The sequence below is a fragment of the Schistocerca nitens genome, chromosome 1, assembly GCF_023898315.1.
Source record: "Schistocerca nitens isolate TAMUIC-IGC-003100 chromosome 1, iqSchNite1.1, whole genome shotgun sequence".
NCBI classification, from domain to species: Eukaryota; Metazoa; Arthropoda; class Insecta; order Orthoptera; family Acrididae; genus Schistocerca; species Schistocerca nitens.
Genome location: NC_064614.1, coordinates 817,919,303 through 817,946,790, shown reverse-complemented (window position 1 = coordinate 817,946,790; position 27,488 = coordinate 817,919,303). Strand labels below are relative to the sequence as shown.

General features: G+C 43.0%; 1 protein-coding gene across 1 annotated transcript in view; it reads right to left on the bottom strand.

The window, feature by feature from the left end:
• The window catches only part of LOC126204746 (uncharacterized), a 42,325-nt gene extending 15,131 nt beyond the window's left edge, over positions 1-27,194 (bottom strand). The window contains exons 1-3 of the mRNA XM_049938867.1: positions 26,904-27,194; positions 22,197-22,349; positions 17,392-17,670 (exon numbers count right to left, since the gene is read on the bottom strand). Coding sequence (XP_049794824.1) covers positions 17,392-17,670; positions 22,197-22,349; positions 26,904-27,194 — 723 coding nt within the window. The remainder of the gene's footprint in view (positions 1-17,391; positions 17,671-22,196; positions 22,350-26,903) is intronic.
• Between the last annotated feature and the right edge of the window lie 294 nt (positions 27,195-27,488).

Below are 27,488 nucleotides of genomic sequence, written 5' to 3'. Positions count from 1 at the left end.
GCTAGATAGGATGAGGAGACTTCGGGGTGCGCTGATGACAGAAGGCATGAGTCACATTTCAGTGGTGTCGATGGAGCCTACCAGCAGGACGGGTTTCACTGGACATGGCCTGCACCTCAACAGGTATGGAAAGGGGAGGTTGGCAAAGCTTATAGGTGACAGCATAAGTGGGGGTGGTGGGATCACTCATGGGAAAATTCCGGTAGTTGTGGGTGTTAGAGCTGTACCTTTTTTAGATTGAAGTCAGCTGATATGTATTCCTGCTTAAGGGAAGTCTCTCTAACAAAGAAAACACTTTCGACAAAGCTTAGGTATCCGATTAATGAGGGACTTAGTATATTTCATAAAAATATACAAGGTATTAGAGATAAAGTTAGTGAACTGCTTATAGATGTTGACTCTGAAATTATTGGTATATCTGAACACTTCTTAAATAAGGAGATAATTCAGAGGCTTCCTTTACCAGGATACAGGTTGGCTGGCAGCTTTTCTAGGAGCTCTTTGCGGTGTGGGGGTGTATCCATGTATGTGAAAAACGGTATCCTACTTGAGTCAATTGATGTTTCAAAGTACTGCACTGAAAAGGTGTTTGAATGTTGTGCAGGTATGGTTAAATTTAGTGGAGCTAAGCTTCTTACTGTTGTTATTTATAGATCCCCAGACTCCGATTTCACAACATTTTTGCTAAAGCTAGAGGAGGTTCTTGGTTCACTTTATAGGAAATACAAAAAGTTAGTTATATGTGGTGACTTCAATATTAATTGTATAAGTGATTGTGCAAGGAAAAGGATGCTGGTAGACCTCCTTGATTCATATAATCTTATGCAAACCGTATTCTTTCCAACGAGAGTGGAAGGGAACAGTAGAACAACCATAGACAATATATTTGTTCATTCCTCATTACTAGAAGGGCATTCTGTTAGCAAAAAGGTGAATGGCCTTTCAGATCATGATGCACAAATTTTAAGTCTAAAAGATTTTTGTGCTGCAACACATGTTAAATATAGTTACCAACTGTTTAGGAAAGCTGATCCAGTTGCTGTAGAGACTTTTGTAAACCTTATCAAGGAACAAGAGTGGCAAGATGTTTATAGTGCTGATACATAGACGATAAATATAATGCTTTCCTCAAGACTTTTCTCGTGCTCTTTGAAAGTTGCTTTCCGTTGGAACGTTCAAAACAGGGTACTAGCACAAACAGGCAGCCTGGGTGGCTGACTAAAGGGATGAGAATATCTTGTAGAACAAAGTGGCAATTATATCAAAACGTTAGAAACAGTCACAATCTAAATGCAGCAGCCCATTACAAACAGTATTGTAAGGTGCTTAAAAAAGTTATTAGAATGGCAAAAAGTATGTGGTATGCAGATAGAATAGCTAAGTCTCAGGATAAAATAAAACCATATGGTCAGTCGTAAAGGAAGTGGCTGGTCTGCAGAGACAGGTCGAGGATATAGGATCAGTGCGTAGTGGGAATGTCCGTGTTACTGATAAGTCGCATATATGTACAGTATTTAATAATCACTCTCTGAATATAGCAGGTGAACTAAATAGAAACCTAGTCCCAACAGGGAATCACATAGCGCTCTTAGAAAAAAGTGTTCCGAAACTGTTACCTGAAATGCTCCTCCATGATACTGACAAGAGGGAGATTGAATTAATAATTAAATCACTAAGACCAAGAACACTCATGGATATGACGGGGTATCTAGCAGAATACTGAAGTATTGTTCCATGTATGTTAGCCCAGTACTTAGCCATATCTGTAACTTTTCCTTTAGGAGTGGTCGGTTTCCTGACCGATTAAAGTACTCGGTAGTGAAGCCACTTCATAAAAAGGGAGACAGGGATAATGTTGACAATTATAGACCTGTTTCTATGCCATCGGTGTTTGCTAAAGTTATCGAGAGGGTTGTATATACAAGGTTACTGGAGAATTTAAATTCACATAATTTGCTGTCAAATGCACAGTTTGGTTTTAGAAATGGCTTAGCAACTGAAAATGCTATAGTCTCTTTTCTCTGTGAGGTTTTGGACGGATTAAATAAAAGGTTGCGAACGTTAGGTGTTTTCTTTGATTTAACGAAGGTTTTTGACTGTGTTGACCACAAAATATTACTGCAGAAGTTGGACCATTATGGAGTAAGGGGAGTAGCTTACAACAGGTTCGCCTCTTACTTTAAGAACAGAAAGCAGAAGGTAATTCTCCGCAATATTGAGAGTGGTAGTGATGTTCAGTCGCAATGGGGCAGTGTTAAATGGGGCGCTCCCCAAGGGTCGATGCTGGGGCCACTGCTGTTTCTTATTTACATAAATGATATGCCTTCTAGTATTACAGGTGATTCAAAGATATTTCTGTTTGCTGATGACACCAGCTTGGTAGTGAAGGATCTTGTGTGTAATATTGAAACATTATCAAATAATGTAGTTCATGAAATAAGTTCGTGGCTTGTGGGAAATAATTTGATGCTAAATCACAGTAAGACTCAATTTTTACAGTTTCTAACTCACAATTCAACAATAACTGATATTTTAATCAGAATGGGCATATTATAAGCGAGACGGAACAGTTCAAGTCCCTAGGCGTTCGGATAGATAGTAAGCTGTTGTGGAAAGCACATGTTCAGGATCTTGTTCAGAAACTAAATGCCGCTTTATTTACCATTAGAACAGTATCTGAAATTAGTGACATTTCAACACGAAAAGTAGTCTACTTCGCGTATTTTCATACGCTTATGTCATATGGTATTATTTTTTGGGGTAATTCTTCTGATTCAAAAATGATATTTTTGGCTTAAAAACGGGCTGTTAGAGCAATGTGTGGTGTAAGTTCGAAAACCTCTTGTCGACCCCTATTCAATAGTCTGGGAATTTTGACATTGCCCTCACAGTATACATTTTCTTTAATGTTTTTTTTTGTTTTGGTTTTAGGGCGCAGAACTGCTATGGTCAATAGCGCCATTTCTTTAATGTCGTTTGTTGTTAGCAATATTAGCTTATTCCCAAGAGTTAGCAGCTTTCACTCAGTTAATACTAGGCAGAAATCAAATCTGCATGTGGAATGCACTTCCTTGACTCTTGTGCAGAAAGGAGTGCAGTATTCTGCTGCATCCATTTTTAATAAGCTACCACAAGAACTCAAAAATCTTAGCAGTAGCCCAAACACTTTTAAGTCTATACTGAAGAGTTTCCTAATGGCTCACTCCTTCTATTCTGTCGAGGAGCTCCTGGAAGAGCTAAAAAATTAAGCAAATTCTTGTGTTACATTCTTGATTTTCTTTATTGAAACTAACGACTTGTCGCCTGAATATGTTTCTTATATTTCATTTTATCTGTTTCTACAATCTACAACTGAATATATTTCTTATATTTCATTTTATCTGTTTCTACAATCGTGTTATAATTTCATGTATTGACTCGTTCCATGACCATGGAGACTTCTCCTTAATGTGGTCCCACGGAACAATAAATAAATAATGACCACGTTGCCGACGGGACGTCAAGCCCTAAGCTTCCTATATTCCAGATCAAGTAGCAAGCCTGTATCATGGTAGATTGGTTCAAATGGCTCTGAGTACTATGGGACTTAACAGCTGTGGTCATCAGTCCCCTAGAACTTAGAACTACTTAAACCTAACTAACCTAAGGACATCACACACATCCATGCCCGAGGCAGGATTCGAACCTGCGACCGTAGCAGTCGCGCGGTTCCGGACTGAGCGCCTAGAACCGCTAGACCACCGCGGCCGGCGTGTATCATGGTAGATTGCGTTTGTTCCGTTTCTCAGAGTGACTGTTATAGCGCTGTGACCAAATGGTTTCAGTACAGCACGGCTTGTAAATACGTAATATTAGTCTTGTGAAGCGAGTTTTCTTCTGATAGGCACCATATTCTGAATCCTGTACAGTTTTATTTAAAGACTCACTTGGCAGCTCCGTATTTTTATGAGCGAAAATGGACGCTCGCTTCTGTTTAGATTACGTGTCGCATGGCTTCCGTATAACTCGCGGGAAAGGCGCGTTCTAACTTTATGGTTCTCCGTGACAGCTCTTTGCGATGTGGTGCCTAGCACAGACTACATACGACCTGTAACCTATGACAAGCAAGAGTATTAGACTCCATCACACCTCGATAATGTACAGTAGAGGAAGTCAGTATAAAGACAGGATCCCACGAAAGTAATAGTACGATGTCTGAAGCATATATTTACCGAATTTACTATGAAAGTGGTATATACATAAAAGACGGAATTACATAGTTTCTTTCGTAGCCCGAGTAACAAAATAAGACGTTCGCATTTCCTGGATGGAAACTGGTATAAAGGCACTCACTGTCCTGATTCAAAATGGTTCAAATGGCTCTGAGCACTATGGGACTTAACATCTGTGGTCATCAGTCCCCTAGAACTTAGAACTACTTAAACCTAACTAACCTAAGGACATCACACACATCCATGCCCGAGGCAGGATTCGAACCTGCGACCGGAGCGGTCACGCGGTTCCAGACTGGAGCGCCTTTAACCGCACGGCCACACCGGCCGGCACTCACTGTCCTGTTGTGTTATAGCATTGTCAGTACTTTTTCCACCCTCCGTTCGCCCCAGTTACCTCGAAAATTCTCTGCGGCACTTATTTAGTTAGGGTTTGTAGTTCTTGCAGTGAAATTGTCGCCCACTCTTCTCGTATCGCTCTTTTCAGCTCACACACGGCCTCAGATTGCGTTCCATTGTTTGCAAGTGTTCCCCAAAGGTTTTTCCGCTGGGTACAAATCCAGGCTACTTGCAGGCCAGAGTAAGACATCGATATCTTTATCGTCAAGCCACTCCTTGGTTGCAGGAGAACCCTACACAGATGCAGTATCTTGCTGAAACATTAGACTTTCGTACCCTTGGTTCTCATACATTCTTATCAATTCTGTCTCTAGAGTTTCAGTGTGCATTTGAGAATTCATTCTAGTGTTCAATCAAGCAGTGCATGATTCACCTTTAGTATTGAAGGCAGCCCAAATCATATCACTTCCACCACGAAAATTTCTGCTCATTCTTACGTGCTGCTCCGTTCTCACATCATGTCAATAATATTGAAATCCATCTGGCCCATCTAAATTACACTTCTTCTCGTCACTGGAGATCGCTTCATCTCATTCTGAAGTCAACAGTCTAGCCTGTTTATGTTTGCGTGTTGGAGCGTCTTTCTGCAGCTGTTTGTTGAATGCAAGATTTTTGTAATGTGACAAAATTAATCGTACACGTATCGCAGATACTGGCAACTGTATATCAGCAACATGTTGAGAAGAATTATGGTTTTTTGTCCTTGCTTTGAGCAAAAGTAACCGTTTCTATGCCTCTGATAATTTTCTGTTTTGCCCGTATTTTCCGTACAGTCCACATCGTGCGCTCAATCTAACGAAACTATCAATAACTTTACTTGAACGGTTCAACTTGTCGGCGATTTGACGATTAGAGAGCCCCATTTCTTTGTACGTACAGATTTTTGCTTTTTCATCACATGTTAATTGTTTCCCGCGTGGCATTGTTACAATCTGCATTAAATGCACGTACGTAAACACCAACGCCGCACAGGGCCGTCTGCATTCGTACCAAGTTCAACCATCTGCCTCCTGAATCCCTGATGTTTATACTATGCTGCTGACACAAATGCTGTAACATTTGAATGCATTTGTCAACATACTAGATTTCATACTATTGCATATACGTTGTGATCAACTATAACGGCCGACAATGTTAATTTTCCTGCAAATATCCATGCCTTTATACAGACTTTTACTACTATATTGGAGTTACAGTATATTTGATCCTCTGCGTGCTTGTAGGTTTAACAAATTCAAGGTTTCCCGACGCAGAACACGAATTTAAGTATACTCAGGAGTATGACCCAAAACTGTGACTTCATAGGTTTTCCAGGCGTAATATTTCTTGGAAATCTCCTCGGGTTTGCTGTCAGATCCTAAAATCATCGTGACTCAATATTTCAGCGACCCAACTGTCCGCCATATTCAGGAGAACGCTGCTGCTGCTGCTGCTGCTGCTGAGTCCCGCTGAAAACTGATGCCAAGGCTGTAAATCGTCTTCCTATGTAGGCTTGCGCCACCCATCGCAGTTGCTGCCCTTCAAGACCGGGCTGGTGGCGCCGCTTTTAGTGGAAAACAGGCGGCAACGATATATCACACTCAAAGAGTATTTTCAAACAATCGGACTGGCCGCACCGAAGGCCTTTCACTTTTAATGTGGAATAGTATAGGGTTCCCCATCCTGCTTAGAGGAAAACCACTGTCCGTTAATCAAATTGTCTATCAAACTAATTTCAATTGACCATTTATAAACAATGTTCCAAAAATCGGAAGTGCTGGCAACTATCACAGTCTCGTCAAATTTCATCTCGTGTCCCTCGTTTAAGCCATCTTCTGCTTCCGACGACTTTTCCGTCCTGAAGATATTTACCAAAGAAAAATCGCCAAAGAGTCACGTGTTTTCAGATGTTATTTTATTTAGACGACCAGTTTCGGTATCTCATTAATGCCATCTTCAGGCTCCTATGGACTCTATGTACAGAGCATCAGATACATCGATGCATGCGTAACTGGAGCCATCAGTATCTGGAGCCCCAGAATTTTTTGTGGAGTGTGTACTTCGAAGACTTGACAACAACGGGTTGCATCTATGTATCTGATCTCTGTATATAGAGAGCATAGGGGCCTGAAAATGGCATTAATGACATGCCGAAACTGGGCATATAATAAAGTAACTTCTAAAAACACACGGCTGTTGGCGATTTTTATTTGGTAAGTATCTGACCGGACGCTGTCCTGTATCCACAAGGGAGCAACAGAGATGTCCTGAAGATGGGGGACAGTTAGATCCCCGAAATATTGAATCACATTGATTTTAGTATCCGGTAGCAAACACGATTAGACTTTCAAAAAGATCACTGCAAAATTATTTGTGAAGAATTGCGAATTTATCACCAATTACAGACTGCGGACTGATATGAGTACATTTGTGTATGCGCATTAACTATTATAGTGCATGACAAATTATTTCTTTTATAAGGGACCATGTTTGCATTCAGTATATAGAAAGAAGGCATGAACTATTCCCTGTCAAGTAACTGAAAAACTTAATTTCAAAACGCGAACTTTTATGTAAAGAACTGATCGTATGGCTAAACGGAAAATGTGGTTGTTGAACAAAGTGTGACTGTTTAGGTCTCAAAATATTGCTCTTGCAAGCTGTAATAAACTACTGCAGTAATTACTTGGAAACAAATTACTGCACCAGCTGCAAATCTACCAAGTGATTATTGTTAAAGTACAACTACCCACAGCCGGCCCCTGTGGCCGAGCGGTTCTAGGCGCTTCAGTCCGGAACCGCGCTGCTACTACGGTCGCAGGTTCGAATCCTGACTCTGGCATGGATGTGTGTGATGTCCTTAGTTAGGTTTAAGTAGTTCTAAGTTCTAGGGGACTGATGACCTCAGAAGTTAAGTCCCCTTAGTAGTCGGAGCCATATGAACAACTACTCACAGATGTCCAGCTTGGGATGTAATTATCGTATAGCAGCGAAACTTGGTAACGATGCATTAATGTGGAGCCTATTTACGCTGCAAAAAATATTAAACTGCGGCCGCCAAGCGCAGATCTGGCGCTGTGCAGTGTTTGTACCACGGTATGACATCCACGCTGTCGTTTGACAAGCCATAATGTGACTAAACAGAAATTGAAAAGAGAGAGACCGAGCGCTATTAGTGAAACTGTTTTATGTGAACGGCAGCAATTACAGAGCTGCGTGAGAGAGTATGCCGAATGACACATCTGAGGAGAGACCCGATGTCATTAAATGGTTTAAAGAAGGTGATAATGAAATTCCAAAACGCGAGGTTGCTGAGGCATGTGGAAGAGGAAGGTATCCTGCCCCGACGGAAGTAATTGACGAGGCTGCTGTTACTGTAACTGACCATGCAGCACGAGCACACGAGCAGTGATAGTAGTCGTGCAGTGTCATGAGCGTTGTCCATTCCGTAGTCAACAGTACGGAAAATTTTGCAGTCTATTTTACGCTGGTACTCCTACAAGATCCAGATGGTGCATTTGCTGCACCATCCACAGCAACGTTCTCAATTCGGTTTCAGGCACTAATCAAAGTTGATGACATGTGGCCAGGCAATATTCTATGGAGTGACGAGACACGTTTTACATTACAGGGTGCAGTGAGTACAAAGAACTGCCAAATTTGGGGTATTGTTAAATCAAGTGTTGTTCACGAAGGTCTATTGCACTCGCCGTATGTGACTGTGTGGTGTGGATTTCCAAGCACCTTTCTTATCGGTCCGTTCTTCTTTGAAGAGGATACACCCAGACGGCGTGTCAAGTGTACCGTGACGTCAGCTCGTTACCGAGACCTCCTTGTACAGCATGTGATTCATGCTTCGGAAGAGCGCAGCTGTGTGGAAACCACTGTTTTCATGCAAGATGGGGCAACGCCTCACGTCACTCGCACAGTGAAAGATCTGCTTAATGCAACCTTTCACAAACGCGTTACCTCCAGAGGTTTTTTAGATGCTTGGCGTGCAAGATCGCCTGATCTAAATCCATGTGATTTTTGGCTCTTGGGGATATCTAAAGGAAAGTGTTTACCCGGGACATGTTCGGTCTTTACCTGTTATGAAGGCCAGTATTCAGGAAAACGTTGCTCAGATTCCATTGGAACTGCTGCGAGCAACTGTTAGTCATCCCGTTTTAGGGGCACAGCATTTCGTTGACGTCTCCGGTGCTGATACTGAAAAAATCGTGTATACGGCGGTTAACAATAAAATGAACGTTATGCCTTTCCCATCTGTCTGAGCTTTTCTACCCACGTTCCTTTCTTAACCTTATACGTATGCAAATATTTCTATACATCTTCCTTGCACACACCGCAAAATTTGCAACTTTTGGAAAAAACTCGAAGTAATTTTCTTACAATGTAAATAGGTTCCACATTAACGCATTAGAATGTCTTCCAAGTTTCGTTGCCATAGGATAATTACAGCCCACACTGTAACTCTGTGAGCAGCTGCAGTTTAGTTATATTCACCCGGTATTTTGTAACACCACACCGGTTTCACCCATCAAGGGCATTTTCAGTTCGTCATGAGCCTAACGTTGTGGTGTTATAAAATAATTTGTTTCCAAGTATATTATTCAACGACTTTGCATGTTGAAGCACTCCGTCTTCAGGCCACATCGGGACCATCCGACCGCCGTGTCATCCTCAGATGAGGATGTGGATAGGAGGGGCATGTGGTCAGCACATCGCTCTCGCGGTCGTTATGATGGTTTACTTTGACCGGAGCCGCTACTATTCGGTCGAGTAGCTCCTCAATTGGTATCACGAAGCTGAGTGCACCCCGAAAAATGACAACAGTGCATGGCGGCCATGATGGTCACCCATCCAAGTGCTGGCCGCGCCCGACAGCCCTTAACTTCGGTGATCTGATGGGAACCGGTGTATCCACTGCGGCAAGGCAGTTGCCCTTGAATGTTGAAGAAATACCATTATTTTATTTCCCCTTAATAATAGCAGTCAGAACACACGTTGGTAGTTTAGATGATAGCAACCCGTTTTTTCTGATATAACAAACCCCTTTACTCGTCCGATTGCCAATAAGTCAAAGTGAACAGTTTAAAAATTAGTCATAATAACTACGCATCCATAATGCAGACGATTCGAAAATAATGTATAACACTGAAGTTTCTATGTTACTGCGACTTAGAATTCAAGACATATTATTTAAAATTTGTCCCGATTGTGAGTCAGAATATGTAGGAATGCTGTAGGCAGTTTCTGTTACCCATTTGTGTTTTACTTTGCATCAGGACTGAAACATTCAACATTTGATTACGAAAATGCGTTCTGAGGAGAGTTACCAGTGACGTAAAATATTGGTAACATTTATTACCCATTTAGCAGAACTGAACAACTGGCTAAGTCTCCCCAAAGGGCAGTTCCTCAAATCTACCTACGAGTAAGGTCTTAACTTCATGCTCCTTCTACGCCGTTGAATCCTTAAACCCTGGGTCGGCCCTGCAACACGACTTTAACATGCAGAAACATCAGAACTGCCATATCACTATTTCTCCTGCTTATCGCATTGACACTCTCGAAATTTCATAACTTCACTCTATAGAAACCATTGCTTGTCAACCGCAGTTACTTGCAGTGATACTGACAACTAAAGTAACATATGCTACATCAGGGTGAACAAAGTGAAAAGCACGCCTACCCAATAAGCTTTGTGGGCATCTATGGTATCCAAAACGCTCTCAGTTATCATAGCAATGTATGTAGAAAACAGTGAATGGTGACCCAGTGACTTTTATACAATTTCCGCAACTAAAACGAATCTTTGAGAGATAAATGAAATTAGGTAATGTAGTATTAATTATTCAAATTTAAAATATTACAGATACAGAAAAATTTGCAAACAAGGAATTTTTGTAGGACATTTTCATATGCATCAAACGAATCTTGGACGCATCAGTCGTGAGAGTGGAGCACTGCAATTGTGGAAAATGCGTTTCCCTGCTTAGAACAGCACCTATCCTGTTAAACGAAAATACTCACCCGAAACTGTTTCATGTATCTGACAAGTTGGCTTTCCTTTCAGTAAGATCAAAGGTATGGTCGCTAAAGCCACCACATAATCTCACTATGCTTTGCAGGTGGAAGAATACAGTACGGATTGTGCGCCTCCCTTGATGTTCCCCATTTGCTGCGGTGGGGATCACCTCATACATATACGATTAAAAGTTATCTGGATGTAATGCAGAATTGGCCACTATATCAGTGTTCCGCAACCTTTAATTAAACACGATACACCCAAACGGATTCAACAGGTCACACCAAAATGTCTATTTCCTCAAAATCGTAATTATATTATTACGTTGTTATGTAATCAGTTATTATTATTATTATTGTTATTACACAGAAATAGACTCGTGTATTTATTAACAACTTTTTAAATTTAATTCACTGTAGACAATAGCCATTTCTAGTACGAATTTTGATGTAAATAACTTTACTAATGCCGTCGATGTGATACATGAGTCTTCCTAGCTGCACAAAAAACGGCTGATTCGTGGCGGAATCGTCGACACAGCAAGCCTCATTTCTTTGTCGATGGATCTGAGTCTGTCTCTGTCTCTTTGATGTTTTAATTTCAGTCCACATGGAGAAGCCGAATTCGCATAAATTCGTAGTTGAAAATGGTAATACCACGTTAACTGTTATGTCGGGGATAGTTGGGTGTTTCTGTTGATTGACAAGCAAAATACATCCAAGGGTGCTTCTAAAATTTTTCATTTCAATGTCTGCTTTTAATTCTGCCAGTTCCTTTTGTATGCCTAAACCTAAATTATTCGGAAGATGTTTCGAATCCACGAATGGATTGCGAACCCAGTCGAAATCTTCAACACTTTCTCCAAAATATTTTTTGAAATTCTGCTGCAAGAGTACCAAATGTTCTTTAAGCATTTCCATCAAAATCTTATTATAGTCTGTTAGGAACAACTCACTGAATTCATTTTCAATTTTCTGTGTCCACAAATTTATCTTGTTAACAAATCCTTGAATATTATCCATACTAGTCAGAATGTTTTTGTTTCTGCCTTTTATTTTTCTGTTTCGTTCATGTAAATGTACGAAAATATCGGAAAGTTAATGCCAGCTTAGATATCCATTCATCAACTGCATGTAAGTCCGCATTGTCATGCCTCTCAGTAGTTAAAAACGGAAGTACCTCATTTCTTAAGTTCAGACATGCTTGTTAACACTTTACGTCGAGATGCCCATCATATTGTCGTATGTAGCAGGAGTGTAAGGTGCTGTGATCCAATTTATTGACATAAAACCTTAAAAAGTCGCGTATTTATGGGCCGCTATTTAATGAAGTTCACGGTTGGACTGCTTCACCCATCACAATTTTCAGAGGAGACGGAAAAAACTTGGCAAAAGTTTTTTCGCCGTGAATATGACTATGGTCGTTATTTAAATTAGAATTTACTTCGCATACTTTACCCACGAATCCCTTACTCGACATGTCACAGAAGCGGCTCCCTCTGTACAAAACACTAACGCAATCCTGTCATGTTAATTCATTACGGACCAAATATTCATTAGTCGCACGAAATATTTCCTCATCGACTGCTCGACGGGGTAAAAAAAGAAATTACCTACAATTACATTGCGATCAACATGTCTTTTGTAGGAAAGAAGTCGTGTGTTACCGCCAATATCGATGGATTCGTCGGTCTGAATTGAGTGCTTACAACTGCTCTTCATTTTCTCCTTCAAAATGGCTTCGATGTCACTGGACGTGTCACTAGCACGGTGACTGATTGCGTCATCGGAGAGAGAGATTTCTGAAATTACAGTAGCAGATTCTGAAACAAGAACTATTTTTACAATATCTTTACACGGGCACTAACAGTGTTTCTGCTATTGTGTGTGGTTTTTTGGCCTTTATGATATATTCGTCTATACCTTTTGCGAAACACATACCGACGTAGTCATAAGGTTCACTTGTTTTTTGTTTTGTTCCAATAACCGACGAAAATAATTTACATCTAAAAAGAGAGGAATGTTTTGTTGACAAATGTAGTTTCAGTTTACTGGGAACTATAGCAGCATTACTGAATTTTTCACCACGCACAACACTCTCGGTGACTGGGCATATTTTGTCACTACACAAAAAAAACTGTAAGATTAATATTTATCACTGTATTTCCTTTGAACTATTTTCTGTTTCTTTTTTTCGTGTCGGTGGTTACATTGCTTGCACTCGAAGACGTACCACTCGAGGACGCACAATGAACTTATCCATATCGAAAAGGAAACTTTCATAACACAGTAATAGACGATATTGATTAGCAATCACAATTTTCGCAGTACTGCAGAGCACAGCTGTGATAAAACTGAACTGAAATACTCAAACAGTGGAAAGTCCGGGATGAAATAACAATAATGTTGAACTGAAATACCGTATTCTTCTCTGATGTGTGGGTCTTTTGCCGATAAACGAAAGGAGCAATAAAATTTACGAAGTGACTACGAACCGCAACAAATATCGAAACAAGCCTATAAAAATGATAAGAGAGGGACATTTTTGCTAATCCCCGAAAATTTTAGGGAAAGTACGTGCAGTCAGCCGTACAGAGAAGACGCGGGGTGTTACAAGGTGTCCTCACCCTAACGCCATAAGGTGCAGTGGTGAGGCGAGAATACAATTAACTCAAGATAAGCAAGGTATAACAACAATATTGAGTAAATAAATTCAATTTCATTTCTGTAAATGAATGACAGTTACCAGCATGTATTAAATAATCAAAGAATGAACAAGCACCGTCTAATTTAAAATCGAAGGAAATAAATTACATTTAATTTCTTTAAAAACATATAAATTCGTTGTATGTCTAGAATCCTTGCAGTAATATGTAAATGTTCACTTTGTGGCGGTGTGCACTAGAGGTCACGAGAAGCGGAGCCGTCAGTATACAACGAGGCGAGGAGTCATGTGTTGTCATAAGGGAAGTAGAAACAACATAATGTGTCGCTCAGGAGATACAGTGAACTCGAACTTCGACTACTCACATTTCCCCCGTTCTGCTATGTGTTGTGGTCATCAGTCCGAAGACTGGTTTCATGCAGCTCTCCGTGCTACTCCATCCTGTGAAAGCCTCTTCGCCTCCAACTAACTACTGTAACTTACATCCTCCTGAACTTGCTTAACGTATTCATCTCTTGGTCTCCCTCTAAGATTTTTACTCCCCTCCCCCCCCCCCCCCACACACACACACACACCTCCGTCCACTACTAAATTGTTGATCCCTTATGTCTCAGAATGTGTCCTATCAACCGATCCCTTCTTCTTGTCATGTTGTGCCACAAATTTCTTTTCTCCCCAGTTCTATTCCGTACCTCCTTATTAGTTATGTGATCTACCCATCTAACCTTCAGCATCCTTCTGTAGCACCATCTTACAAACGCTTATACTCTCTTCTAACCTAAACTGTTTATCGTCCATGTTTCACTTCCATACAAGGCTACACTCCATACAAACACCTGGCTGAATATGACTTACAAGTTCGTGGTGCCCTCCATCGATAATGTTGGAATTCAGTATGGTGTTGGTCCACCACTACTAGCCTTCATGACATCTTCCACTCTCGCAGGCTCAAATGGCTCTGAGCACTATGGGACTCAACTGCTGAGGTCATTAGTCCCCTAGAAATTAGAACTAGTTAAACCTAACTAACCTAAGGACATCACAAACATCCATGCCCGAGGCAGGATTCGAACCTGCGACCGTAGCGGTCTTGCGGTTCCAGACTGTAGCGCCTTTAACCGCACGGCCACTTCGGCCGGCTCCACTCTCGCAGGCATACGTTCAATCAGGTGCTGGAAGGTATCTTGAGGAATGGCAGCCCATTCTTCACGGAGAGCTGCACTGAGGAGAAATATCGATGTCGGTCGGTGAGGCCTGGCACGAAGTCGGCGTTCCAAAACATCCCAAAGGTGTTTTGCAGGATTCAGGTCAGGACTCTGTGCAGGCCGGTCCATTACAGAGATGTTATTGTCATGTAATCACTCCGCCACAGGCGGTGCGTTATGAACAGGTGCTCGATCGTGTTGAAAGATGCAATCGCCATCACCGAATTGCTCTTCAACAGTGGGAAGCAAGAAGGTTCTTAAAACATCAGTGTAGGCCTGTGCTGTGATAGTGTCACGCAAAACAACTTGGGGTGCAAGCCACCTCCATGAAAAACACGACCACACCATACCACCACCGCCTCCGAATTTTACTGTTGGCACTACACACGCTGGCAGATGACGTTCACCGGGCATTCGCCATACCCACACAATGCCATCGGATCGCCACATTGTGTACAGTGATTCATACTCCACACAACGTTTTCCACTGCTCAATTGTCCATTTTTTACGCTCCTTACACCAAGCGAGGCGTCATTTGTCATTAACCGGCGTGATGTTTGGCTTATGAGCAGCCGCTCGACCGTGAAATCCAAGTTTTCTCACCTCCCGCCTAACTGTCATAGTACTTGCAGTGGATCCTGATGCAGTTTGTAATTCCTGTGTGATGTCTAGATAGATGTCTGCCTATTACACATTACCCTCTGTCAGTCAACAGACGAGGTCGGCCTGTACGCTTTTATGCTGTACGTGTTCCTTCATGTTTCCACTTCACTATCACTTGGAAACAGTGGACATAGGGATGATTAGGAGAGTGGAAATCTCGCGTCCAGACGTATGACACAAGTGATACCAATCACGTTTGATCACATAGTGTATGTTCGATCTTACAAAATTTGTCCTCTTCAGAAACGCTTTTCTTTCTATTGCCAATCTACGTTTTATATCCCCTCTACTTCGGCCATCATCAGTTATTCTGCTGCCCAAACAACAAAACTCAACTACTACTTTAAGTGCCTCGTTTCCTAATAGAAGTATAATTCCCTCAACATAACCTGATTTAATTCCGCTACATTCTATTACGCTTGTTTTGCTTTTCTTCATGTTCATCTTATATCCACCTTTCAAGACACTATTCATTCCGTTCAACTGCTTTTCCAAGTCCTTTCCTGTCTCTGACAGAACTGCAATGTCTTCGACAAACTTCCAAGTTTTTATTGCTTCTCCAGCATCTTTAATTCCTTCTCCAATTTTTCTTTGGTTTTCTTTAGTGCTTGTTCAATGTACAGATTGAATAACATCGATGATAGGCTACAACCCTGTCTCGCTCCCTTCCCAACCACTGCTTCCTTTTCATGCCCCTCGACTCTTGTGTACAAATTGTAAATAGCCTTACGCTCTCTGTATTTTAGGCCTGCTACCTTTACAATTTGAAAGAGAGTATTCCAGTCAACATTGTCGAAAGGTTGCTCTAAGTATACAAAGGCTATAAACGTAGGTGTGCCTTTCCTTATCTTCTATGAGATTTCTCTGGAATCTAAACTGATCTTCAATTATTTTTTTTTTTATTTTTACTTTAATAATGGTTCAAATGGCTCTGAGCACTATGGGACTCAACTGCTGAGGTCATTAGTCCCCTAGAACTTAGAACTAGTTAAACCTAACTAACCTAAGGACATCACAAACATCCATGCCCGAGGCAGGATTCGAACCTGCGACCGTAGCGGTCTTGCGGTTCCAGACTGCAGCGCCTTTAACCGCACGGCCACTTCGGCCGGCAACTGATCTTCCCCGAGGTTGGCTTACACCATTCTAACGTTGCCTAATTCGACTGCTGGCGATGTAATTGTGAAGTGGAAACGCGAAGAAAGAAGCACAGCCAAGCAAAGACCAGGAATACTTCATGTACTGACGGAAAGGTACTTCCGACCGTTGAGGAGGTTGGTTGTAACAATCGCGTGAAAGCAGCGGAAGAAATTATTCGTGAGGTCCACAGTGCTACCAACAATCGCGCTATCACAATGACTGTTGGCGGGGAGTAAAAAGAATGGACACAATCGTCTAACATCTTGTAGCGGGACACATCTATAGTTTGTGTTAAGCGGATCTTGTGGTGGTGTAAAAAGCGACGCCACTGGACAGTGGACGACTGGAAACGAGTGATTTGGAGTGATGAAGCACACTATGCCCTGAGGCAATACATAGAACGGTCTGCGTTTGTCAAACGCCTGTGGAATGTTACCTGCTGTCACGTGTGATGCCAACAGCGAAGTACAGTACGGGGGTGTTTTTCGTGATTAGAGTATGGTTCCCTAATTGTGCTTAAGTAAACAACAATGATGCGGAAGGACATGAGCACATTTTACTGCGTTGTGTACTGGATACAGTACAGGAATAGTTCAACATGACATTGCATCCTGTAGTAAATTATCTTCTGTGAGGCCAGGGTTTTTTGGACAGTAAAATTCCTGAAATGGACTGTCCTGTCCAGCGTTCTGACCTGAACCTCATGGATCAGCTGCGGAATGAGCTAAGAGTGTCAAGTTCACTCCAAAACCCAGCTTCTAACATTAATACTCTTCCCGGTTTCGGCTCTTCAGGAAGAATGGGTTATCATTCCTCCACAGGCGCCTCACTGAAAGTGTCCCCAGCAGAATTCAGAGCGTTATAACCCCTCCCATATGAAAGTGAAGTAATAGATTTCAGCAGTGTATGTGTCCGTTGGTGGGTAGCCAACTAGTATCAGCAGCAGACAAGGTTTACCGATAAACCCTTGATACATGCAGTAGAGTGACATAATAATCTCAGACGCTTTGGATCATAGAATAGCACCAGAGACGCCAGGCAAGAGGTGTTTATGAGAGAGAGATGGTGTCATATTTATGTGCAGTTAGTGCAGTTACTGACCAGAACTGCTGGAGCCTTGATGGAGGCAATGGCGTCGTTGAGCACGTGCAGCTCTGCGGAGACGCTGAGCATGAGAACGACAAAGCAGACGTCGAGGTAGAGCGACGCTTCGACCACGGTGATCATGGCGAGAGCCTGGAAGGCGTAGAGGATCTGGTGACCTGGTGAGGAGCGCAGGCCCGGCGGTACCCACATGGGCATCGGGAGGCGCCGCGCAGAAGAGCCGGCGCCCACCAGCGGGTCCAGAAGCCACAGCGTCGTCGGTACAACCACCATCACCTGGAAGCCATCCGTGGTTCGTCAATGTCCCTTTACTTCTACTCGATCATTCTGCAATTCACACTTAACGTGTTAGCCAGAGGACTCACAGAACAACTTTAAGCATATTTCTCGACCGTTCCACTTACTAATAGTTCATGGGAGAAAAGAACTTGCAAATCTTTCCGTGCGGTTTCTGATTTATTTTTATTTTATTACGATTGTTTTCACCCCCCCCCCCCCCCCTTGTAGGTGGAAGTCAACAAAATTTGGTCATTGAAATTTGGTACCAACATTTCGCTGCGACGATGAACGTCTTGCTGATAATAACTACCAATCCGAGTATCGTATCTGTGACACTATATTTCATATTTTTGGATAACAAAAACAAGCTGCATTTCTTTGATCTTTTTCGATGTCCTCGGTCAGTTCTCTCCGGTAACGATCCCATAGGGTGCAACAATACTCCAGAAGAGGATGGACAAGCGTACTGAAGGCAATTTGTTAATAGATACCTTGCCAATAAAACGCTGTTTCTAGTTCTCCCGCCCCACAACATTTACTATCTGATACTTACAACTTAACAAGTAAGTAATTGTAATCCATGGATATTTATTTGAATCGACAATCTTTAAATTTGTGTGATCTATCGTGTATCCGAAATTTAAGGGATTTTTTTTTAGTACTAACGTGACGACCTTTCCTTTATGGTCAATTGCCACTTTTCTCACCACATAGATATTTTATCTAAGTCATTTTGCAATTCGTTTAGATACTCTAACGACACAACTGCGACGGTACTCCATAGACACACAATTTGAGTAGAAGCCGCTTGCAAGGTTCGGTATCAAAACAGGAGCTCTAAAAATATGGAATCAACTTGAGATTTTCCCTGTCGATAGCACTCATTACTCCGTATGAATAAAGTTCCAGCTGATTTTCACGAGAACAGTATTTTTTCAATCCGTGATGGTTATGTGTCAATACATAGTTTTCTTTGAGGTATTTCATAAAGTTCCAAAATATTACTACAAATCGATATTAACGATATGGGCCTTTAATTCAGTGTATTACTTCTATTTCCTCTCCTGTGCATTATTGTCATCTGCGCAACTTTCCGGTCTTTAGGTGTGCATCTTTCGTCTAACGAACGGTTATATACGACTGTTAGCAACTGAACTACTTCATCAAAATACCCTGAAAGGAATGCAATTGTTACAGTCTGTACCCGAAGACTTGTCTTAATTAAGTGGTTTAAATTGCTTCGCTACTTCTAACTTACTCATATTTGCAGCTATTCTTGATTCGAATCGTGCAATATTTTCCTGCATATTCTTTGGAGAAGGAATAAACGGTGATTAGTAACCCTGCTTTAGTGGAGCTGTGCTCGGTAACATTATTCTTGCTAATGTGCATTGATAGTGTCTTACGGCTGATGCACTTTACATACGATTAGAATCTTTTTTTATTTTATGTAAGGCAACTTTTGTTAATACTGGCACTGAAACAAAGCAGAATGTTGAAAATATAATCAAATAAAAGCAACATAGAATAAAAGGAGTGTAATTAAAGTTCTGTGTGAATAACTTCCAGCTTATGTTGCAATTGTTGTTATATTATTCTGTATTGCCCCCCCCCCCCCCCCCCGCCCCCACTGGTATGCGAGACCATAACAACACTCGACTGTATAACTTCTATTAATTACATGTTTACACTGAGCGAGGTGGCGCAGTGGTTAGACACTGGACTCGCATTCGAAAGGACGACGGTTGAATCCCGCGTCCGGCCATCCTGATTTAGGTTTTCCGTGATTTCCCTAAATCACTCCAGGCAAATGCCGGGATGGTTCCTCGGAAAGGGCACGGCCGACTTCCTTCCCCACCCTTCCCTAATCCGATGAGACCGATGACCACGCTGTCTGGTCTCCTTCCCCAAAAACAACAACAACAATTACATGTTATTCGTGGCTATCATTCTCTGTTATGAAGAAAACGCTTTTTGTTGGTGTACTGTTTTGTTCTTCTGACATATTGACGTTGTTTTGACATTCGCAGCATTCACTTAATCTTAAAGAGTGAAAATTGAGCAACTGATTTTCAGAATTTCGATGTGCAATCATATAAGTTTTGGTAGTTTACGGTTGTTTGCAGATCGCAGTCTAGTTGTTTGCATTACCTCTCCACATGGAAACGTAGACAACTGAAAACGACATGATCAGCTTAACCTTGCTCTCCACATTCACACACTGAAGTATTACTAAATCCCAGTCGATATAAATCGTTTGGTCATGGACTATGAACTGTTAACAGGTGCACCATACAACGAGTAGGGTCAAAGACGCACTTACTAAGATTGTTCTTAATGCTTGTAAATATGCTGTACAGGTGCCTTGCAGTGCGTCTAGCATCCCAATTAGATTGCATTCGTCTCAGCTCCAGGCACTTACGTGTCTATTATTAAACATATAAGCTCCTGCGATCTCAGTCATCTTCTTCTCGCCCCAACCACTACAACGCTGCCCTGCAAGCTACGATTGCCATCGGACATATCTCAAGAATTATCAGCAAACCATCTGTAGTATGAAAGGCTACAGTGAACCTCAGGAGCATGATCCGCTGTATTCGGCGCAGTATTTTTCGTAGCTCTCCAGTCGAAGGCGATGTGCCCAGACGTCGGCACCAAAATCCGCAATAGCGTTGAAGATAGCTCCCTGATATGACGGCTCCACATGTAGCGGTAATTTATAATCGCCAAAGCCAGCATGATAAACTCCTACATAATTTTAATCGCTTTTTGATTAATAAGTTTTACATGCTCTACAAAGTTCTTTTTCTCATCAATAAGAATGCCTAAATATCTCCTAGCACAGCTGCGTTTTATAAGTATTCTATTAAGTCTCAGTGAAGGATTTCTGGCTAGAAACTGTCTCCACTTTAGAGAAATATAGATAGTTATATAGACGACTATATCTAGTTTTTTATCGCTGCTCCACCGCTGCATCTGAGCATACACATCATTCGTCTCTTCCTCAAGTCTCGCCCTGGAGTCTACTTACATAACAACCAGGACGTCATCTGTGTATGCATCAACACCTTACACAGTATCCACCCCATCCAACAGATGTAAAAGCGAATGGACCAATTATCGAGTCCTTGGATCAGCCCCTGATAACGTTTTTAATTACCCTACACTGTTCTACAAGCTACTGAACGCCGTGTGTACTTCAGATAGTACGTAGCTTTACATTCTACCTCTGGGTCAGGCCTGCTTACTAGAGGATGGACCCTTTAATTGAAGGTCGCCACTGACTGCCGACTTGTGCCTGAAGACGGTGCCCACAGTGATCCAGGAGGAGGTGCTGCCATCTTGGCCAACTCATACTGCATCATGCATCGATATATCACAGTCGGTACCTGTATGATGAACACCTTGTCAGACTGTAGGCCGTATGACCCTGCATAACGTGGCTGGTCAGACCTACCCAATGTCGAGCCCAGGTTCCCTTCGAACTGTGTTCCTGAGTGTCTGATGGTGGGGAGTTGGTATATTGATATAGTATGCTTATAACTCGTATTGATGTGGTTTCTCTCGACATATTTGATGAAGAAAGATCGAGGACACTTACATGTTTCCTTTGCTGCACATCACAGCCTGCTTGGAGACGCCTGTTACCCTTAGGAAGGCAAACATGAGCATGACGGGTAGTTTTAGACTCTTTTATGGGTGATCGGTGCGTGGTCTACCAAGGCGCGACATCTTGTCTCCAGAAGGAACTCTGAAACCAGTAACTCATAAGTGTGGCCGAGCACCGCAATCGACAGCCCCAGCACTTACCGCGCGTGTCCCTTCCAAGGAGGTACTCATGTTGGCCAGATCCCTGTCACAACAATGGACGACTCACTGTTGAGGAAGTTCGCCTGTTACCTCCCCTGTATCTCTTTATGTACCGTAAAAAGCCCGATGCCCATGACGTCGCGCCATAGGATGAGATAGATGGCGGTCGTTTTATTGATAAACATCTTATGGTCTTTCAGAGTACTTCGTTGTGACCACAATGAGCCTGAGATACTATAAAATCTCACGCGTTCACGTGACTTGACACCTCAAATGAATGCTCCAGTGCTTCATGTGCCATTTCTCTTTGCATTTGACGAGTCGTTGCTGAGAGCGCTTTAGCGAAACCGCTCTTGCACGTCTAATGTTAACGAGAATGGCTGTTGTCCTAGCTTGTGGACACTAGGAACTGGGTAATGTGTCAGTGTTAAGTTACTCGCCAATTGGTCTCATGGTTGAACCTGGAATATTAAGTATGTATAGTGCATGGAATGGAACCTCAAACACTAGCCCCAGCTATACTCTAATCCCATGATAGGGAGCCTCTTGCTTAATATATATTGTGCGGTAATTCCCTGTATTACAAGGACATTGGGGATCCGCCCAGTTGCGAGATGTGCTCCCCTAACATGGCCGATTCATCGGGTTTGTCGCCGCGAAAGATATCACCACTAGAACGTCAGGCTGGCTCAGGGACGTGTGTTACCACTGACCTGCATGTAGACGACGATGCGGCGGATGTGTCGCCGGTAGCGGGCCCGCGTGTCGCCGGGACCGCCTCCGCTACACACGAAGCGACGTCTGCAGTCCGCCAACAGCAGCGCCAGCTGCTTCGTCCGCTCCTGCTGCCACAGGAAGGCTGCAACCTGGTGGCACAACGCGCAATGTGTCCACCCAGCTGAACGGCTAGCAAGCTGTATTTTATTTGCATACACTGAGATGACAAATGCCATGGGATACCTCCCAATGTCTTATCGGGACTCCTTTTGCCCGGCGTAGTGCAGTAACTCGACGTGGCGTGGACTCAGAAAGTCCCCTGTCCCCTGCAGTTATACTAAGACGGACTGCCTCTATAGCCGTCCATAATTGCGAAAGTGTTGCCGGTACAGGATTTTTTGCACGAACCGACCTCTCGACTATGTCCGATACATGTTCAACGGGGTTCATGTGGGGCGATCTGGGTGGCTATATCATTTGCTCCAATTGCCCAGAATGTTCTTCATATCAATCGCAAACAGTTGTGGCCCAGTGACATTGCGCATTGTCAACCAAAAAATTCCACCGTTTTTTGGGAACATGAATTCCATGAATGACTGCCAGTGGTCTCCAGTTAGCCGAAAATAACCATTTACAGTCAATGACAGGTTTAGTTGGACCATAAAACACTGTTCCATGTAAACACAGCCTACACCATTATGGAGCCATCATCAGCTTGCACAGTGCCCTGTTGACATACTGGGTCCATGGCTTAGTGGGGTCTGTACCACACCCTACCGTCAGATGGAATTGGTACTCATCGGACCAGCTCACGGATTTGCGGTCGTCTAGGGTGCAACCGAAATGGTCACGAGCCCAGGAGAGGCGCTGCCCGTTTCGTGCCATTAACAACCGCACTTAAACGTCGATCGCCTGCTGCCATAACCCGTTAACGCCAAATTTCGCAGTTCGTCGTATGTTCCACATTGATTTCTGCGTTTATGTCACCTCGTGTAGCTTGTCTGTTGGCACTGACAGCTCTACGCAAACGCCAAAGCTCTCGGCCTTAAGTGAAGGCCGTCGGCCACTGCGTTGTCCGTGGCAGGAGGTAATACCTGAAACATGGAATTCTCAGCACACTGTTGACACGGTGGATCTCGGAATATCGAATTCTCTAACGATTTCCGAAATGGAACGTCCCATGCATCTAGCTCCAACCACTACTCTGCGTTCAGTCTGTTAATTCCCGTCGTGCGACCATAATGATGTCGGAAAGCTTTTCACAAGAATCACTTGAGTACAGACGACGGCTTTGCCAGTGCCCTGCCCTTTTATACCTTGTGTACGCGATACTACCGCCATCTGTGTATGTGCATGTCGCTATCCGATGACTTTTGCACCTCGTTGTATTCCTACCACTACATAAAACATAAAAGAGCAACTGTTCTAAAATTAGAGGGAAACTCTAAACTTTACATAAACTCTAAACTTTACATAAGACATGGTTTGTTTATTTTCGCTCTATTCAGACAAGTTTCTGCAGTTTCTGTGCTATCTTCAGTGGTAATTTATTTATTAGTCTGTATAACAATTATTATGAGATGGTAACAACTTGTCAGGCTATATAGATTTCGGCTTACATTAATTTCATTTTATAAAGATGTGACAATCATGTGTTAATCTTTACGACATTTACACTGTCTGACAAAAAAGTCAAGCCGCCGGAAGGCACGGCCTAATGGTAAAGTGACTGAGTACGTATAAACATAATCTCCGGGTATGCAGTGGTTAGAGTTGCCATTGTCTTTGACAGGCAGAACGATCACGAGAGTGCACTTGTGTTTCCCGTGTGTGGTGCTGTCCCGGCAGGGCATTAACGAGCGTGAACAGCATCAGATGTTGAGTGGTCAGTGTGAAGGAGACAGAGTTGCCGCCTACTCGTGTGATATTGTGTTCTCAGTTCCTGACAGACATCGCAAGCGGCCTCTTTGTGGGCCTCCATTTACCTGCCTGCTCGAATCGTTCAGTATACAGATTTCTGGGGCATTCAGATATGACTGTGACCTGATGATGACCTGCATGGACACGCGAGTGCAGGCATACGCGTCCGCACGCTTACGGTCAACAACGTCATCACCTCAACAGAGGGTCGCCGTGTTGTGCACCAACCACATCTTAACCATTTGACTTCTGCGCCTCGCTTCCGAGAACAAGTAACTGACTTCCTGCAACCTTGTATGTCATCCCACACTATCGGCCAGAAACTAGCAGCAGCCAGATTAGGGAATAATCGCCACAGGACAGACGGCTACGTTTCTAATGGTGGTGTGACCGGGAAGCATAGCCTGCTGATGAATGGCACCGAACTGTGTTCAGTAATAAATCGCATTTCTGCACAACCTCGGACGATCATCGTCAGCGAATGTGGTAGCAACTTGGGTAGAGGTCCCATTCTTCCAATGTTTTGGAGAGGCATTCCTGGCATCATCGGATATGACTCTAGATCACGGCTGGTAGTGACTGATGGAACTTTCACGTCACAACGGTACGTCACGGACATGCTGCGTCCCAATGTGTTACGTTTCGTGCGACAGTACCGTGATGCCATTTTCCAACATGACAATGGTCGTCAACACGTGGCATGTGCCTCTGTGAACTGTGCCTATGGAACATGTGTGGGGCCAACTGGTATGTTAACTCCATCCCACTGCCAGTAGTCAGGAGATCATAGGCCGTTTGAAACAGCTGTAGGCCAGCTTGCCTCAAAATAGGATACAAGGGCTTTGTAACACCCTTCCCAACCGAATCAGTGTATGCATCCGAGCCAGAACGAGTACAACGTCATACTGATAAGTGGGTTCATACTGTTAAGTTCTTTGTAAATTTGACTTGATTGCGTAATCATTGAAATGACAACACATGAAGTTTCATTTCGTTTCTGGTCTCCTCTTGTCAGACTGACACATATTACACAACTGAGTCGTGAAACCTCATTTTTATGTTGTATTGCAAGTTAGTGCCACAATACTGATTGGAATATAAGTTAACTATACAGATACTCACCTGACCTACTCATATAGTGTAACGCGCAAAGCTCTAACTTGCCAGACTGGGAGGTGAGCCAGACCTGGATCGTTTCCGCCCGGCGGATTAACGACTGTGGGCAGGTACGACGATCAGTCTGTGTGTGGTTTCTAAGCGGTTACCCAGGCTTCTTCTAGGCAAATGCTGGGTTGGTCCCCAAATTCCGTATCACAGAATATAACACACACAAGGAGTTACAACACGATACTACACAGATCAAAGTTTACACGATCCACAGACAGATGGCGGACACGATTTCCCTCCCTTAGATTAGCCTCTTGACTGTGGCTTCAGGAAGGCCATCTGGTTACAGTGTTAAATAATGAAATAAAATTTACCAAATTCTGAAAAAAAAGTGGACCCATACTAGACGGCGTACATATTAGGCAAAAGAAAGATACGGTTATTAAATGAAACAACAGGTTTACTGTTACCAGTCACCGTTTTATTTATTTCCACGACGCGTTTCAAAGGTTTAAACCTCCATCGTCGGGTGGATTTACATTAGTTAGTATGGCATTTGTGTGTGTGTGTTGTGTTAAGATTTTTTTGGAGGAACTTGTGGCACTGTCTAGTGGAGAAACAAGACACAAGTTCCCCCCAAAAAATCGTAACACAACAAACACGCAAATGTCATACTAACTAATGTAAATCCAACCGATGATGGAGGTTTAAACCTTTTAAAAGCGTCGTGGGAATAAATAAAACGGTGACTGGTAACAGTAAACTTGTTTCATTTAATGTCAATAACAGTCACGGTAAAGCCTAACCTAAAATGTTCGCATTTGAGGATACGGTTACTTACACACATAACACTGATTTTGTGCTGGTAGTTTTATATGAACCACATACTCTTATTTCAGACTGAAAATCGTCAAAAACGTGATAACATATAGCGCGATATCAGGCTTGTCAATCCTTGTAGCTTTGTCAATAGATTCATTACGAAGAACTAATCGAGTTTGCGCACAGTGCTTGGACGATTATGTGGCACAGAAACTTCTGCTTGTCACCTCACTCTCATTTGAATTAAATCACGGTTCGATAATGGAACTTAGTGATTTGGCCAAGGTTCGAGAACACTTACCATTTCCAAGAGTCCTTATTTTGTTAGCGTTCTCGCGCTTCTTTAATTCACATATGAGTGAAGTCGAAGAAGTGAAACACCGGTAATAAGGGGGGGAGGTGTGGAGGGATTTAGGGAGGATTTCGATTCTAATGTTTCCCCAGTCGCCATCAAATAGGTGAAAGTCTCCTTTAATCACTCCATTTACGCAACGAGATTATTATTTAGATTGCTTTCTTTCTCATTCCGTGTCATATCTGAACGGAAGCCAAAATGTATTTCCTGATGAAAGAGTGCTAAAATGAAACACTTAAGTTCGCCGGTCATCAGAGGTCAAACATTGCAATAAAATAGGGCCCATGTAAGCGCACATTAAGGTCTCCAGTAAAGTCTTTCATCGTTGGAAAAAATGTGCCCCATTGAAGGGTAAATATGTAGACCGTGGCTAATACCAAGTCTTGTGATAGCAGATCGACTTCTCGATGTGATAATTGATACTTTATGGCTACATCTGATTACTGCAAGCCAGACCTCGGTAGCACCGCCTTCTCTTACAAAGTCGACTGCTGCCTACCTTCACGGTCATGGCGACACCGGTGACACAGACGAATACTTCGACGGCGAGCTCCTCGAGCTTAGCTGCCGGCGCCACCCACAGCTTGGAAGCGGCCATCGCGGGCACGGACACGTTCACCACGAGCAGCAGCAGCGCCCTCCACGTCAGTGACCAGGACGTCGACGGCGCCTGGAGCCCCAGCAGCCGCAGCGCGGCCGCCACCGGCCCCAGCAGCTCGCCCAGGTCGTCGCTCATCTCTCCTGGCCCCTGAGCTCCTGTCACAGTTAGCTTCGCTTCACTTACTTGCATTCCATCTGATTTTATTGCGGACTCTTTCTGGATCAGTTTCTTTCTTTTATTTTACATCTTTCATCCGCAACTCATGACAGCAAGGGGGGCTGTGGTAGGGCTTTATCTTTTTCAACCAAATATTCCAACAGTATGGGAGTGGAGCAGACAGAATCCCAATTAGAAATCTTTGGGGAGGGGGGAGGGGGATTTCTTTCCATACTCGCCTAGTGACCAAAGGAAACTTCCCGAAAACCTTGGTCGAACTGGGTTATTGGAACTCTTCCATTCCAGAGACAACGATGTCCATCGTCC